At 33.4% G+C, this 14,194-nt stretch overlaps 2 protein-coding genes across 2 annotated transcripts; one reads left to right on the forward strand and one right to left on the reverse strand.

Annotated features, from left to right (window-relative positions):
* Nucleotides 1–1,262: 1,262 nt before the first annotated feature.
* Nucleotides 1,263–5,902, reverse strand: LOC108728185 (zinc finger CCHC domain-containing protein 8 homolog). The gene is made up of 7 exons (XM_018456610.1): nucleotides 5,503–5,902; nucleotides 4,633–4,873; nucleotides 3,857–4,152; nucleotides 3,350–3,563; nucleotides 3,064–3,241; nucleotides 2,714–2,868; nucleotides 1,263–1,843 (listed from the first exon to the last, which is right to left on the reverse strand). The coding sequence occupies exons 1-7, from the start codon at nucleotides 5,808–5,810 to the stop codon at nucleotides 1,277–1,279; spliced, it is 1,959 nt and encodes a 652-aa protein (XP_018312112.1). The 5' UTR covers nucleotides 5,811–5,902; the 3' UTR covers nucleotides 1,263–1,276.
* Nucleotides 5,903–10,571: 4,669 nt separating this feature from the next.
* Nucleotides 10,572–12,619, forward strand: LOC108728190 (leucine-rich repeat protein soc-2 homolog). Its single transcript, XM_018456616.1, has one exon. It carries the CDS (start codon nucleotides 10,647–10,649, stop codon nucleotides 12,492–12,494), a length of 1,848 nt encoding a protein of 615 aa, XP_018312118.1. The 5' UTR covers nucleotides 10,572–10,646; the 3' UTR covers nucleotides 12,495–12,619.
* The last annotated feature ends 1,575 nt before the right edge of the window (nucleotides 12,620–14,194 follow it).

Consider the following 14,194-nt stretch of genomic DNA (forward strand, 5'->3'; position numbering starts at 1 on the left):
CACACACACACACACACACACACACACACACACACACACACACACACACACACACACACACACACTATATACAAATATAGTAAATTGAATGAATTATGCCTAAATGTATAAATTATGCATTCAAGATTGTATATATCTTAAATTCAAGAATGTAAGATATATTTACAATCTTATGAACTCATACCAAATTTATAGGTTCATAACAAATTGTGAAAACGTTTGTAAAACCGATTGATATTCTGTTCAACAGATATTCTACATTTAATATAAATTTGTGTACGATATATTTCAATCTTTGTTAAAAAATTAGATATATCGTTTTCATAAACGATAGATCTCTAACATTCTAATATATCGAAATATATAACAGACTAGAATGTATGTACAAATGAAAGAGAACGTATTAAATTGAAGTTTCAGAGAAATGCTGATTCTTTTTATATCATTTAATTAATTATATATATATATATATATCAAAGATCTCACACTCATATATCACATAGGCTGCACAATCAGAGACTAAGAGAAAATTGATATCTGTTTTCTGATCTTAAGCAATAAAGTTGAACGAATAAGGAAAATATGGATCTCTCTTAGTCTCGTCATAAGATTTTCAAATTAAATCTAAATCTTTAAAATTTCGAAAGAAATATTAGAAAGGAAAAAATCAAGGAATAACAATACTTTTATAGTTTGAGAATAAATTCATTCTCTTAAGAAAACATATAAGCCTAGAAGAAAAAACTTTTACGTAATCATAGAACATTTTTCCTAACATATATATTTCAAGGACGTTATTCTAAAATTTTATGTCAAAAATTCGAAAAGATGAAAAAACAGTATTTTGACGGATCCAAATAGGTTGTCTGAACAGTAATTTCAGAAAAATATAATACAGTAAGAAAGTCTCCTACATTACGCTGAAGAAAAAAGATTTTAGAGAAGATCAAAGAGAAATATGAAATAAAGAATCCCATTATATCAACCATGGATCATATTGAACTTTCACAATCATGATTTAGCCTGCAAACTACATGTTGGAGATCTTTGAATAATGTCCATGAACACATCAATCTTATATTTATAGATACTCAAAAATAAAATCTATTTACAATAGGATATCAATCAAAATATCCTCTTTTCATATTGAATTAGAAAAAAGTAAGAAAAATAATTTTTAAATCGTATCTTATTATTTTCTCTTAATAATCTCGACTATTGCATATTTGATTTTAACGTATTTAATAGTCTATATTTATATTAGCTCTTAATTAATTTATTCCTGTTGATGCAATCTTGCCATAGTGCTTCTAACTTTTTGCAAGACTCCCGACATCTGTTCAAATTTGCCCGTTGAGTCAGGTAAATTTTCGAAATTGATTATGTCGCAAATGTCTTTGGAAAATTTTTCTGACGATGGTAATTTATTATACGGAGAGGTACTTGGCAATATTGGTGTACCTAAATGTACCGACTTGACACTAGTTTGATTTGTATCTGAAAATTTGTGCGAAGTAGAACGAATTGGAGTAGAATCAAATTCAGACATTTTATCGGAAGCTGACGTGTCCAATGTAATCGTAGTGTTGAAATCATTTTTAAGTGATATGTCAGGACAGTACTGTAAATCCGACTTTACAGAATCTTGAATTGAAGAGCTTCTCGAAGTACAAGGGGTAGTCGTAATACTGGAAAATGGCGTTTCCGACACAAACGCAGTATTCGAATTGTTTTTAGTTGACACGAAATCAGAATTGGCCTCTTCGATTTTCATAAGTAATACTTTTTTCGTTCTTTCTAATTCAGACAAGGATGGCGAATTTCTGTTCGAAGTAGTGTCGTCCTGAAAAAAAAAAAATGTAATTTCATAAGCAAACGACGTTACCCAATATGTACACGCCAATTTTGATGAAACTTTTATTACTGAAAATACTTGTAGAGTGAGAAACAATGTTATCCATTTCATCGGCAATCATCAATATGTTTAATAGGAAAAATTGGAATACATAGCAAGAAATTTCGTACATTCACATTATATAGTCTTAATATAATATATTATTTATTTAAAAAATTGTAATATTTACGAAAAACTGAAAATAAAAAAAATATATAACAATTATACTATTCATATCATTTTGCAACATGAGTGTCAGTAGTCATTTTCGATGTATTTTTATCCATTGAACACAAATCCGTTGTCCAAATTTGGCCATCAGGTCATAATAAAAAAAATCAAAATTACAAAAATGACAATTTTGAGGATTTTTATGACGAAGGATTCTATTGTATTTCGCGTAGTATTAACAAACTTTATTACCTATGCTATAACATCATAAAACTCAAAATTGTCATTTTTGCATCTCTGATGCTATATTTTTTAATTACGACCTGATAGTCAAATTTAAACAATGGATTCGTGTTTAGCAGGCAAAAATATAAATATATCGAAAATGGCTGTTCATATTCGTGTCACAAAATAAAATTGCACAGTGTAATTTTTTATATTATTTTCGACTTTCATTAGTTTTCTATAAACATTCTAATTTTTTGTATTAAATATTGACGATTGCCGATTAAATGGTTATCGTTGTTTATCATTTTGTAAATACTTTTCTAGTAATGAAAGTTTCATCAAATCGGCATGTATAAATTAAGTAGTATTCATTGTAAGATGTTAAAGAATATAGTTGAAAATAGTTCTTTAAAGACATACTGCAGAATCAGACGAAGGCAATTCTTGCGACTGCGAATCTGAATCATCTGTTTGAGGTAACTCTGGTGGCGGTGGTGGTGGTGGTGGCACTGAGTCTTTCGGTAATGGTGGTACAAAATGCCCATTAACAGACACACTCTCCACAATATTTTCTACTATAAAAATAAAAAGAAATTATCTTTTATTTTTATAAAAAATAAGAAAAAAATGAATTGAAATTATTAATAATATGAACTTAATGTTGAAATAATTTGTATATATATTCGCTTCTTGCGGTAATTATCTTTTTAATAAGTAAAATTACATTAAAGATAATATTTATTCAATTTGAATATGATTAATAATTATACCTTCTGAATCTTCTATTTCCATATCACTGATTGTTGCTACATTTACATTAACTGGTGGAGGTAATTTCAGTTTTTTACGTTTGTAACCATCGTCTGCTTCTTTGCCTTGCAAATGTAATAACATTACCTGTTTACTATGTATAGATTGCATTTGCGGTACCCAATAGTTGTGGCTCTCCTACAATCGACAAATTTTAATACGATTTCAAATAAGAAAACATTGTAAGTTATGAAAGAAGATCATTTTCATGTATCAATACTGCTTATTCTGCTACACATTACTTACGTCTGCGGTACCAGGAGGAGGTGGCACGTTAAAACCAGGAAAATCATATATTTTTTTAATATCATATTTGTCTCTATCTTTACTTGTGATGATTTCACCTTCTTCTTTATGTGTATCACTTTCCGCTATTCCATCCGAATTGAACAGCGATAAACCAGAATGTTGTAAATGCGCTTCTTCCAACCACCCTGGAGGGTAGCCAAGTAATCTCATTCTAAGAAAAAACATTTGGCACGTAGAATGAACCTCATTGGCCCATTGAATTGAGAAATACAAATCTTTTCTTCTATTTTAATTTAATATTTAATTTCATGTAAACTGTAAACGCACTTGCGTTTGCAACAATTAGAGATCTCAAAAAAATATTATATTGATTTAAAAATAGCAAATATGATATTAAAATTCTAAAAAATTTATTACTGATGATAAAAATATATATACATCGATTTAAGTAATTATGAAGGAACATTTTTCCAAAATCCAATAGATTATATAATTATGTCATACCTATATATGTGCCTAGGTAATTGATTGTCTTTCAATCCAAGAGCCTTTTGCAGTTTTTGGCTTAATTGACCAGGAACCATATGACTAAATCTTTGATCCTCACTCAAGTGATATCGGACTCCCATATTTTGTTTTGATGAGGCAAACTCTTTACGCTTTTTATTGATAATGCTTTGATTTTTAGGCAATGGACAATCTCGCAAATTATGATTTCCATTACAATTGAAACAATTTAATTTTGGCATGAAATCTTTTGGTGTCTCATGGGTTGATTCTTCAAATGAATTTTCATATTTCTAACATAAAACGATGTTGTTTAGAATATAGAAATAACAAATATGAAATAGGATAACATTTGCCGTAAGTTAGAATAAAAAATATCACACAGAGAGTAATTGCAATGTTCCCTAATTTGAATAAAACATTATATAATGATTATAAATATATACATATATAAAACAATCGTTATATATATGCATATATACATAACTATGTATATATACAAGAATAAAAAAATTAGTTAATAAAGAGAGGCTATGAACTGTGTCTCATTAATTATGAATTTGTATGACATTCATATTGTATATGTGGTAATAAGTAACAGAATAATATGAAACACTTTTACTTATTTAAATATAAAAAAATAATTCGTCTGCACTTGAAATGGAATATCAGGAGAAACACTCAACAAATTACTCGTCAAATTTCATAGAATATAATGGACAGTTCATAGCCTTCCCTCGTAAGGTAGATGAATAAAAAAAAGAGCATGTTACCTGACCATAAGTCGGAATATCCATATCATTCTTTACATTCGGTTGTTTATCAATTGTAAATAAAAAATCATATGTGTCATCGAATTTTACATTATCGTTTTCTACAAACATTTTCTCTCTGGAATCAACTCCATCATCCCAAATTTCTAAAGTCAGACTTGATTCATTTGAGTCTTTCTTACGATGGGGTTTTGAACGCACTAAAGTATATAAGAAGTCTTTTATTTGTCGCCGATATCGTCTGCAAATACATGAAATTCAATAAGAACTTAAATTCATAATAAATTTAGTACGACGAATATAATGATTTTATTCATGTATCCCTATGTTTAATGTTTAACAATAGAATTATCAATGATTAACGTGTATCTATTTTTACTCTCACTCCCCTGTAATTTGAATATATATATAAAAAGGAAAAACAGGAAATCAAATTAATTTAATCTCTCACATATTGTAACAATGAAAAATTTCAGAAAATATAGAAACAGAAATTATAAATTTGATAAATTAGAAACTAGTCATTTTGACTACTCTGGTAATTCTAATGTTAATGTGCGAAATAAATCATTATATTTATTATATACTTAATTCACACACGTTTAATATTTTATATGCAAATTAAATAAATTATATTTGTTACTATTGTTTGTTGTATCATTATTATCTTAGCGCCGAGACACTACGGTGTCTCCTGATAATATATCGCATATTATTCTTTTTCTCGAAAAATATACAGGAAAACGCTCATAATAAAATCAATAACATTCCTATAAGTCAGAAATATCATTCTTGTAAAACCAGACGGAACAAATTCCCGCGCGCGCATTGTAAGTAAACATAGTGCTGGAAACATACGACAAGACGCACCTCGAGACATTCTCGTCACGAAACATAACCTTAAAGGCGGGTTGCGAGTTGACGTCGTTCAACCGAGCGAATTTGGAATCTCTCCGTGAATGAACCTTTGTTTCAATCATTTCGATATTGTCCGGAGTCGAGGCGTGACTAGTGCTCTTCGTACTGTAGACTTGAATTTCATCGTCGAGGCAGGAGGTAACGTTCGTGTTGCAACTGGTATCCAGCTCGATCACCTCCGTCTCCGAGTCTTCGATTATCGACGAGTCCAACGGACTCGTATCCATGCTCACATTAAACACGCGGACATCGCTGTCCATCGTAGACGCGCGATGTAGAGAAGTTTTGAAGTTTTCGCGCTCGATCTGTTCTCAGGACGAGATGCGAGATACAATCATCAACGCTACACGCACACGATTTTCTCGATGCGTATGTGCAGTATACTGTGCAGTAGTACTTATGTATTGGAATTTTGGACAGAGCTCACGGAGCAACCGAGTAGGACGGAGCAGTAATTGGTGTGTTTAGTAGTTACAAATCCCCGCGCATGCGCAATGCGCGAGCACGCTCAGACGCTACATTTCTTTTGTTCATTTCTACCAAAGTAGATTTTAACTTGGTTAGACTTTAACTTGGTTTTACTTTACTTTTTATATATTTTAAAGGTTTTTAAAAATAATTACACTAAAGACCGCTATATAGGAAAATGGAATCAAAAGAAAAATTGAAAATTGAAAATCAAAAAATCTTCAAATTCTAATGAAAGATTGGGCGAGTTCAAGACGGCAAAGCGGCTAGGCATGCTTACCGAGCGATTAAATATATGATTGGTTGAATCTATAAGTAACAACCAATTACGTTCATTTGCTCGGCGAGCAGGCTAGCCGCTTTGTCAACTTGAACGCGCCCAATGTGTATTGTGAGCTCTTGTACCTGTTTGGTCTATATTTTTAGATCTAACGGAATATGCCAATCAGATGCAAGGGCTCACTGAGTGCTCAGTTGTAGTAGTAAATGCACCCATTTGAAACATTTTAGGAACTCAAATAAATATGAATGTATAATTTACAAAATAAAATTTTTTAAATGTAATAAAACATATATCGATAAAAAAAAAAACATGAAGAAAGATTATTAAAGTTTTTGGGCTAATCTAAAATACCTGCTATAAATCAATAACACTGTTATATTAATTTCTCCATTAGATATTAAAATAAGAAGTTCGAAAATATACATCCCAATAAACGAGAATGGATTAAAATGAATTGAAATTTTTTCTATCCGAATGCGTATCTTAAATAGCGAATACTTTGTTTGGATTTAATTGGATTCAATTAGATTCAATTGGATGCAATTCCTCTCTTAAAATTGCTGTGTTACGTGCCCTGAAGCCTCTTTTCGTTGAGGCTGTTAGAATACTTTGTTTCTGTTGAAATGTTTTGGGGGTCGCCGATTTCGGATCCGGTCTCAAATTTTGAAAATTCAAAATGGTTGAATCAATATGGCCGATTGAAGTTTTACCGAAAATACTAAAAGTCTTCCGATTTTAGCGAAATGTAGTATTAAAAGGTTTTCGGGGTCGCTGATGCCGAATCCGAACTTAGAATTTGAAAATTCAAAATGGCTGAACCAATATGGCGGACGGAAATACTAAAAGTTTTCCAATTTCAGTGAAATGAAGTATTGGAAGGTTTTGACAGTCGCTGATGCTGAATCTGAACTTGGAATTTAAAATTTCAAAATGGCTGAACCGAAATGCTAAAAATTCTCCGATTGCAGCGAAATGAAGCATTAAAGGATTTATGTAGTTGTTAATCTCGAATCCTCAGATTTTGAAAATTCAAAATGGCTGAACCAATATTGCGGATGAAATTGCTAAAAATTCTCCGATTGTTGCGCAATGTAGCATTAAAGCCTTTTATTGTATTGGAGGGTTTTCGCTTTCGCTAATGTCGAATCCGAATTTAAAATTTAAAAATTCAAAATGGCTGAATCAATATGGTGGACGGAAATGCTAACCCCGGATCTACAATAGGATTTTAAGTCTTAAGTCGTAAGAAATTGACCAATCACAGTCGAATTCGAGGAGAATAATCAACTATGATGCGTCTATTTCTTATGGCTTAAAACTCTATTGTAGATCCGGGGTAAAAGTTTTCTGATTTCAGTTAAATAAAGCATTAGATGGTTTTGGGGGTTGCTGATGCTGCATCTGAACTTTGAATTTGAAAATTTAAAATGACTGAACCAAAATGCTAAAAATTCCCCGATTGCAGCAAAATTTAGCATTAAAGTGTTTATGTGGTCGCTAATTTCGAATCCGAATTTAAAATTTAAAAATTCAAAATGGCTGAACCAATACGACGTCTGACGAATGACCGGTCTAAGATTTTACGTATGTTATATGACGTTTTTGTTTATTGATTGAATGATTTATTAAATTGTGATCGTTACTTAAGTTTTGAAAGGTTTTCGGGGTCATTCAGTGTGATCGTTACTTAAGTATTGAAAGAATTTCGGGGTCGTTCATTTCAAACAATCTAAATCAAAAAGGATGAACTAATTTTTTTGATGTTATTATTAAAAGTCTTTCGATTTCAGCGAATTGAAGTATTAAATAGTTTTTATTTTCATCTCTGACGGGGGAGAGTGGATGAAAGTCGCTCCAATTTTCAATATCTTATATTTTTCTGCCTAAGCTTATTTGATTCTGGATATATAATAAGCAGAGAAATAGTTATTAATTTTGACTGTTAATAACTTTTTAACGAACAGCGAACGGTGGATAGAATTTGTTCAAGCTCACTTTGGATTATAACTTGACAATATATCCCAAAGTTAAGTTTATCGGAGCTTGGTCCCCTTTTCAAGGTCAAGATTTATCCCGATTTCTAAAATTCGATTTTTATTCTGAATTCAAAATCGCTGAACCAATATGGCGGTCGGAAATCTTTAAAATTCCTCGATTTTAACGAAATGTTCTATTAAAGAGTTTTCAATGACACTGATTTCGAACAATCCTTCCATTTCTATTCCTAACCTAAAATTTGAAAATTTAAAATATTTAACCCAATTTGGCGAACGACGATTCTATGTCGATTCTTATTTTAAGACCGTCCTAAGTAATGTCCTAAGATGCTAATGTGGTCCTCGGTGTATGTAAGGAAACAACGTCTTTTTCGGATGACGTAATGAACAATAATAATCTCATTTTTAGACCGAATATGTGAGAATGAAATCGATAAATTAGAGCCTTATGTCGGTCAAAGTTAAATCCCAAAATGCTTAAATAATTCAATCTTTAATCACTAAATATGCTATGTATGTACCTGACATATATACCACAATTGTAGTCTAACAAACTGCGCGCCGAAAAAATTCCGAACTATATAAACGCAATTAAACCAATATAGGCTGCGTTTCGTTATTCACTGTCAATACTGACAATATGACGTCATAAAGTAGTACTGCAGAAGCGTTTTGAAATTACTAATAGTACTTTTATGATGTTACAACATTGCATAACGAAACGGATTTAGTAGTACTTGGTAGGACTGTGTAGAAATAAATAATTTTTTAAATTTTGATAAAATTTTGGAATTATTAATTATATTCATATCTTTGCGTGCTTTTTCTGCATCTACTTTATTCATTAATATGTCATAACTTTTTGACATTATTCATTTCGACATCTAAAAAAACAAATTTTTTCCTGATTTCCCATTTCCTGATTTCGTTGAATTTCGCCATCTTTTTACTGCGATTACCTGACCTCGCCAGTCGCAGTAATAGAAATAGGAAGTGACGCAAAAATTTATTGACGTCATATAAACGCAAAAGTATATTGGAAGTTTTTACTGCGATATATTTTGGAATGGCATGTGCAATGCTGCCAGTACTGACAGTGAATAATGAAACGCAGCCATAGTAATCTCGCGAATTAAATTAAATTTCAAATAATTTCGTTGCTCAAACAGGCATCATATTTTTAAAGATGTTAATATGCTGAAAAAACTGTAATTAAATTTATTAAATTTATTTTAATAAATTTAATTACAGTTTTTTCAATTTTGCACGTACAATTGGCTATGAAAAAGCTATCGGCAAGATAGATGCCTCGTTTGCTTACTGTAGATCATAAGTGCGATCGTGTGACGAAACAATCTTTGGAGATGTTCAATGTAATTCAAATGAATTTCTGCGTCGATTCATTACTGTGGACGAAGCATGAATCTTATTACATACTATTGTAATCTTTCTTCCCGTATGTTAACAAAAAATTAATAATTCTATTCACGATATCTGTATTGATAGAACAATACAGATATTACTCAACAAATCAATTACTGATCAAATAAAATGACTTCAACATAAATTAAGTTAAACATAATTTAGTAATTAATTTATTTTAATGTTCCAATTATCTTGTTCAACACATTGTACGATGCAAAGAGCATCTTAGTCATCAATTGTTGCACATAAACGCATATCCTTTATTTATACAAGTCTACAGGTGCATTGAGTGAACTCAAACAGTTGAGTGAGCGCTCGTTGTTGTTGATATATTCTTCTATGTCATCCAATCAGACATTTAGATTTAAAAGACTACACCAATACAGAACGAGCGTTCACTCAACTGTTGAATCCGCTGAAGGCGCCCAATGGTTGACACATACATAGAAGCACGTAATACGTGTATGTGCACACTACGTTTGCGGTTAGTATGTTCGCGCTTGCGTTGTTACAGGTGATTATTAGGTCGAATCCGTCGAATACGGAGCCGTATGGAACGCAAAGGTCACTCTACATCTGTCTACATCGATAATGGCGATATTTCCGAGTCTTATGGTCGAGCATTAATCTTTCACGTAGACGTGTCCGATCACTTTGATCGCGTGCGAGTCGCAGTGAAGAGCGGCACCTCGAGCAACCGCGTTTTCGGAGATCTCGAGTCACCTCGAGCAACCTCAAGTCAGCCTCGAAATATCTTTGATTGGAGGGGGAATTGACGTGCGTGCGTGCGTATGTATATGCGTGCGTGCGAATCTCTTTCACCTGCTATCTCATACGCTTGTGTATATACATCACCGTCGTACCCTCGTCGCGTCGCGTCATTTGGCGGCGGCCGCGCGGTAGGAGAAGGAAGATCGTAGGTTATGAAAAAATCGTGCAAACACTGTACAAGCGTGAGTAACATATCGACGGTGTGTCTGCCGAAGACGAATCGTAATCGCGCGACGAGTCTCGGGGACGACAGTCTTTTGAACCTCGACATGAAGGAGCAGGATATACCCGAGTACTTAGAGGGCTGCGGATTATCGGCTTGTACGGCCAGCAACGAAATATCCGAGGACGTGGAGCTTCAACTGATGCACGACAAAAAGTTCTCCACCATGTCGTCCTTTGGGAGCAGCAGCAGTAGCAGTTTGGTCGACTCCAAGAAGATTGTTATGATCAAACATCCGGACTCCAACAAGCTGAAACCCGCCGGTAAGAAGACCAAGCCGATCCAGGCGGAATTGGACGTGGGTAAGGAGTTCATTCGATGTAGGGAAGATTGCGTGAGGCGGTTGGACCTGAGCAAGGCCTGTATCACGACTTTGCCCAGTTCCGTGAAGGAACTGAAGCATCTGCGGGAGTTCTACCTCTACGGCAACAAGCTGACGACTCTGCCACCCGAGATCGGCTATCTATCGAATCTAGAGACGCTGGCGCTGAGCGAGAACTCGCTCACCAATTTGCCCAACACTCTGGAGAACCTCAAGTCGTTGCGGGTGCTAGATCTCAGACACAACAAGCTCATTGTGATTCCAGATGTAGTGTACAAGCTCACGTCGCTCACCACGTTGTTCCTGCGCTTCAACCGTGTCAAGTACGTCAAAAACAACATATGTAACCTGACGAATCTCACCATGCTGAGCTTTCGGGAGAACAAAATCAAGGAACTGCCTGCAGGGATAGGCGAACTGGTCAATCTTCTCACCTTTGATGTCTCGCATAATCATTTGGAGCATCTACCTCCGGAAATTGGCAAGTGCGTGCAATTGTCCACCCTGGATGTGCAACACAACGAACTGCTCGACTTGCCGGATACGATCGGCAATCTAGTGTCGTTGACGAGACTAGGAATCCGATACAATAAACTGACAAGTATTCCTAAATCATTGGCGAACTGCAAGTTGATGGATGAATTCAGTGTGGAGGGCAATCAAATATCGCATCTACCAGACGGTCTACTGGCTAGTCTGTCATATCTTACGACAATCACGCTGTCTAGAAACTTGTTTACCTCGTATCCTACAGGTGGGCCGGGCCAATTCATCAACGCTTATTCCATCAATGTAGAGCACAATGAGATCGATAAGATACCTTACGGCATCTTCTCACGATCCAAGAACCTCACAAAATTAAACATGAAGGAAAATAAGCTGAACACTTTGCCGCTGGACATCGGTTCGTGGGTGGCCATGGTCGAGCTGAACCTTGGAACGAATCAACTGACGAAGCTCCCAGATGACATACAGTGCCTGCAAAGTCTGGAGATACTGATTCTCTCTAACAATGGACTGAAACATATTCCGACCACTATAGTGAATCTCCAAAAGCTGCGGGTGTTGGACCTGGAAGAGAATTACATTGACGTGTTGCCGGACGAGATTGGCCTGATGACCGAGTTGCAAAAGTTGATCTTGCAGTCGAATAAGCTTAGCGAGTTGCCACGCACAATCGGACATCTGAGGAATCTCACGTATCTCAGTGTGGGCGAGAATCAACTAACTTATTTGCCGGAGGAAGTTGGCACCTTGGAGAGCTTAGAGTCACTCTACCTCAACGACAACAAGTCCTTGCACAATCTGCCATTTGAACTGGCGTTGTGCAAGAATCTCGGTATTATGTCAATTGAAAATTGTCCACTGTCGCATATACCAATGGAAATTGTAGCCGGTGGACCATCACTGGTGATCCAATTTCTTAAGATGCAGGGTCCTTATCGACCAACATAATTGTTTTATTATTTTATTTTATCGCGTGTTTTTTTTTTGCATATGGTCATATAGATGTCGATTCTTAATTCTGAGAGATAAATAAAGAGGGAGAGAGAGAGAGAGAGAGAGAGAGAGAGAGAGAGAGAGACAGAAAGAGTAAAGAAGTTGTTTGATGACGTACAAGAGAAATGTATTTATAATAATGACATATACATATCTCGATTTAAATTCTCATTTTAATGATCTCATTTTAAGGAAATATGTGAACGACGCTATCACGTTACACTATAAAACGAAACATACAGTTCACTTTGTTTCTGTATTATAAGAAAAATATCTCTTGCCGAATGCAGGAAGATGTTATAATGTGTAACATAAAGTCGAATAAGAATTCTTTTTTCGAACAAGAGGAGGATATATAGAGTAACTCTTGTACAGTTCTAACGAAATATTTTAGATATCAGGATAGATGATAATTTTATTAAAGTATTAAAGTGTAAAAAATATAAATCGCGTGTTTATATATTTTATATTCGCGCTTTTAGTTTGCGTTTTATATTTATCAAAGCGTATGATTCGATGTTGATAGAATTATTAACAAAATACCGTATAAAAGGATGTTTTTGCAAAATGCAATGAGCCGGTTTTATATATATATATATATATATATATATGAAATGTAAGAGTTCTACTTTATATATTAACGTATTAATAATTCGTTATTAATAATATTAATTATTATTTAGGTTTGTTAAATATATAATGCGTATTGTATTTTTATCGTTAATAATTGGTTTAATACTTAAAATACTTTTGTATTTTAACATTGATGGTTTTGATGATAAAAATTAACTCTTTTATTATTATACACAGACAAAATATTTTGATTAAGTAATTGACATAAGAGATATACATTTTAAATGCGTATATTGCAATTATTTTTTAAAACTTAGTAAATCAAATAACAATTCACTTTTATATTCCACGTTTATTGAAAAAGTTGAACTAGTTTAGAAATATTTTATGTTTTTACACGCAACAAAATTGCGTAAGAATGCATGTTGTTATAAAAAGGAATATAATAAACCTACACAAATATAAAAAAATAAAATTTGTAATTTACAAATGATAAAGAAACATTAAGAATCGGCATCAGTGACATTATTTACTATATAAAGGTTGAAACTTCATATATAAGCGAAAAAAAAAGATATTTTACTAAAGTATTTAAATCGGGAAATTGTGATTATGAGCATATGAAATGAAACATATACGTAAGTTTCCACACACATCTTCTCATTCTCTGATATATCATATTTATTGATACACGGTATTGTTTCTCGTTTGTCTATCGTCAATGCGTGTTACCTTGTAAGGTACAAAATATGTCGTAGATATAAGACCTTCCGTGGGAAATCACTATATACGTAAAATTATATAGCTCTATTTATCTGATTCAACAGTTCGCATCGATAATGGAGACTACTCTGTGAAGGTAAGGATTTATGTATAGAAAGAAAAAAGAACAAAAAGCGATGATTTACGCATATGAAGTAACGGTGTACGATATCGCGCGTACCAGAATGTAAGATTTACTCTTATTACATAATTTACAGTAACGAACAACGATCATACGTTTCGTCGAGATTCACGGAGTGATTATAAGATGAATTCTATGTGCAATTATTCCTAAAGTAGCGCGAGATTTCTCATAGTAA

This window comes from Mycetomoellerius zeteki, unplaced genomic scaffold, assembly GCF_001594055.1.
Source record: "Mycetomoellerius zeteki isolate Tzet28-1 unplaced genomic scaffold, Tzet1.0 scaffold583, whole genome shotgun sequence".
NCBI classification, from domain to species: Eukaryota; Metazoa; Arthropoda; class Insecta; order Hymenoptera; family Formicidae; genus Mycetomoellerius; species Mycetomoellerius zeteki.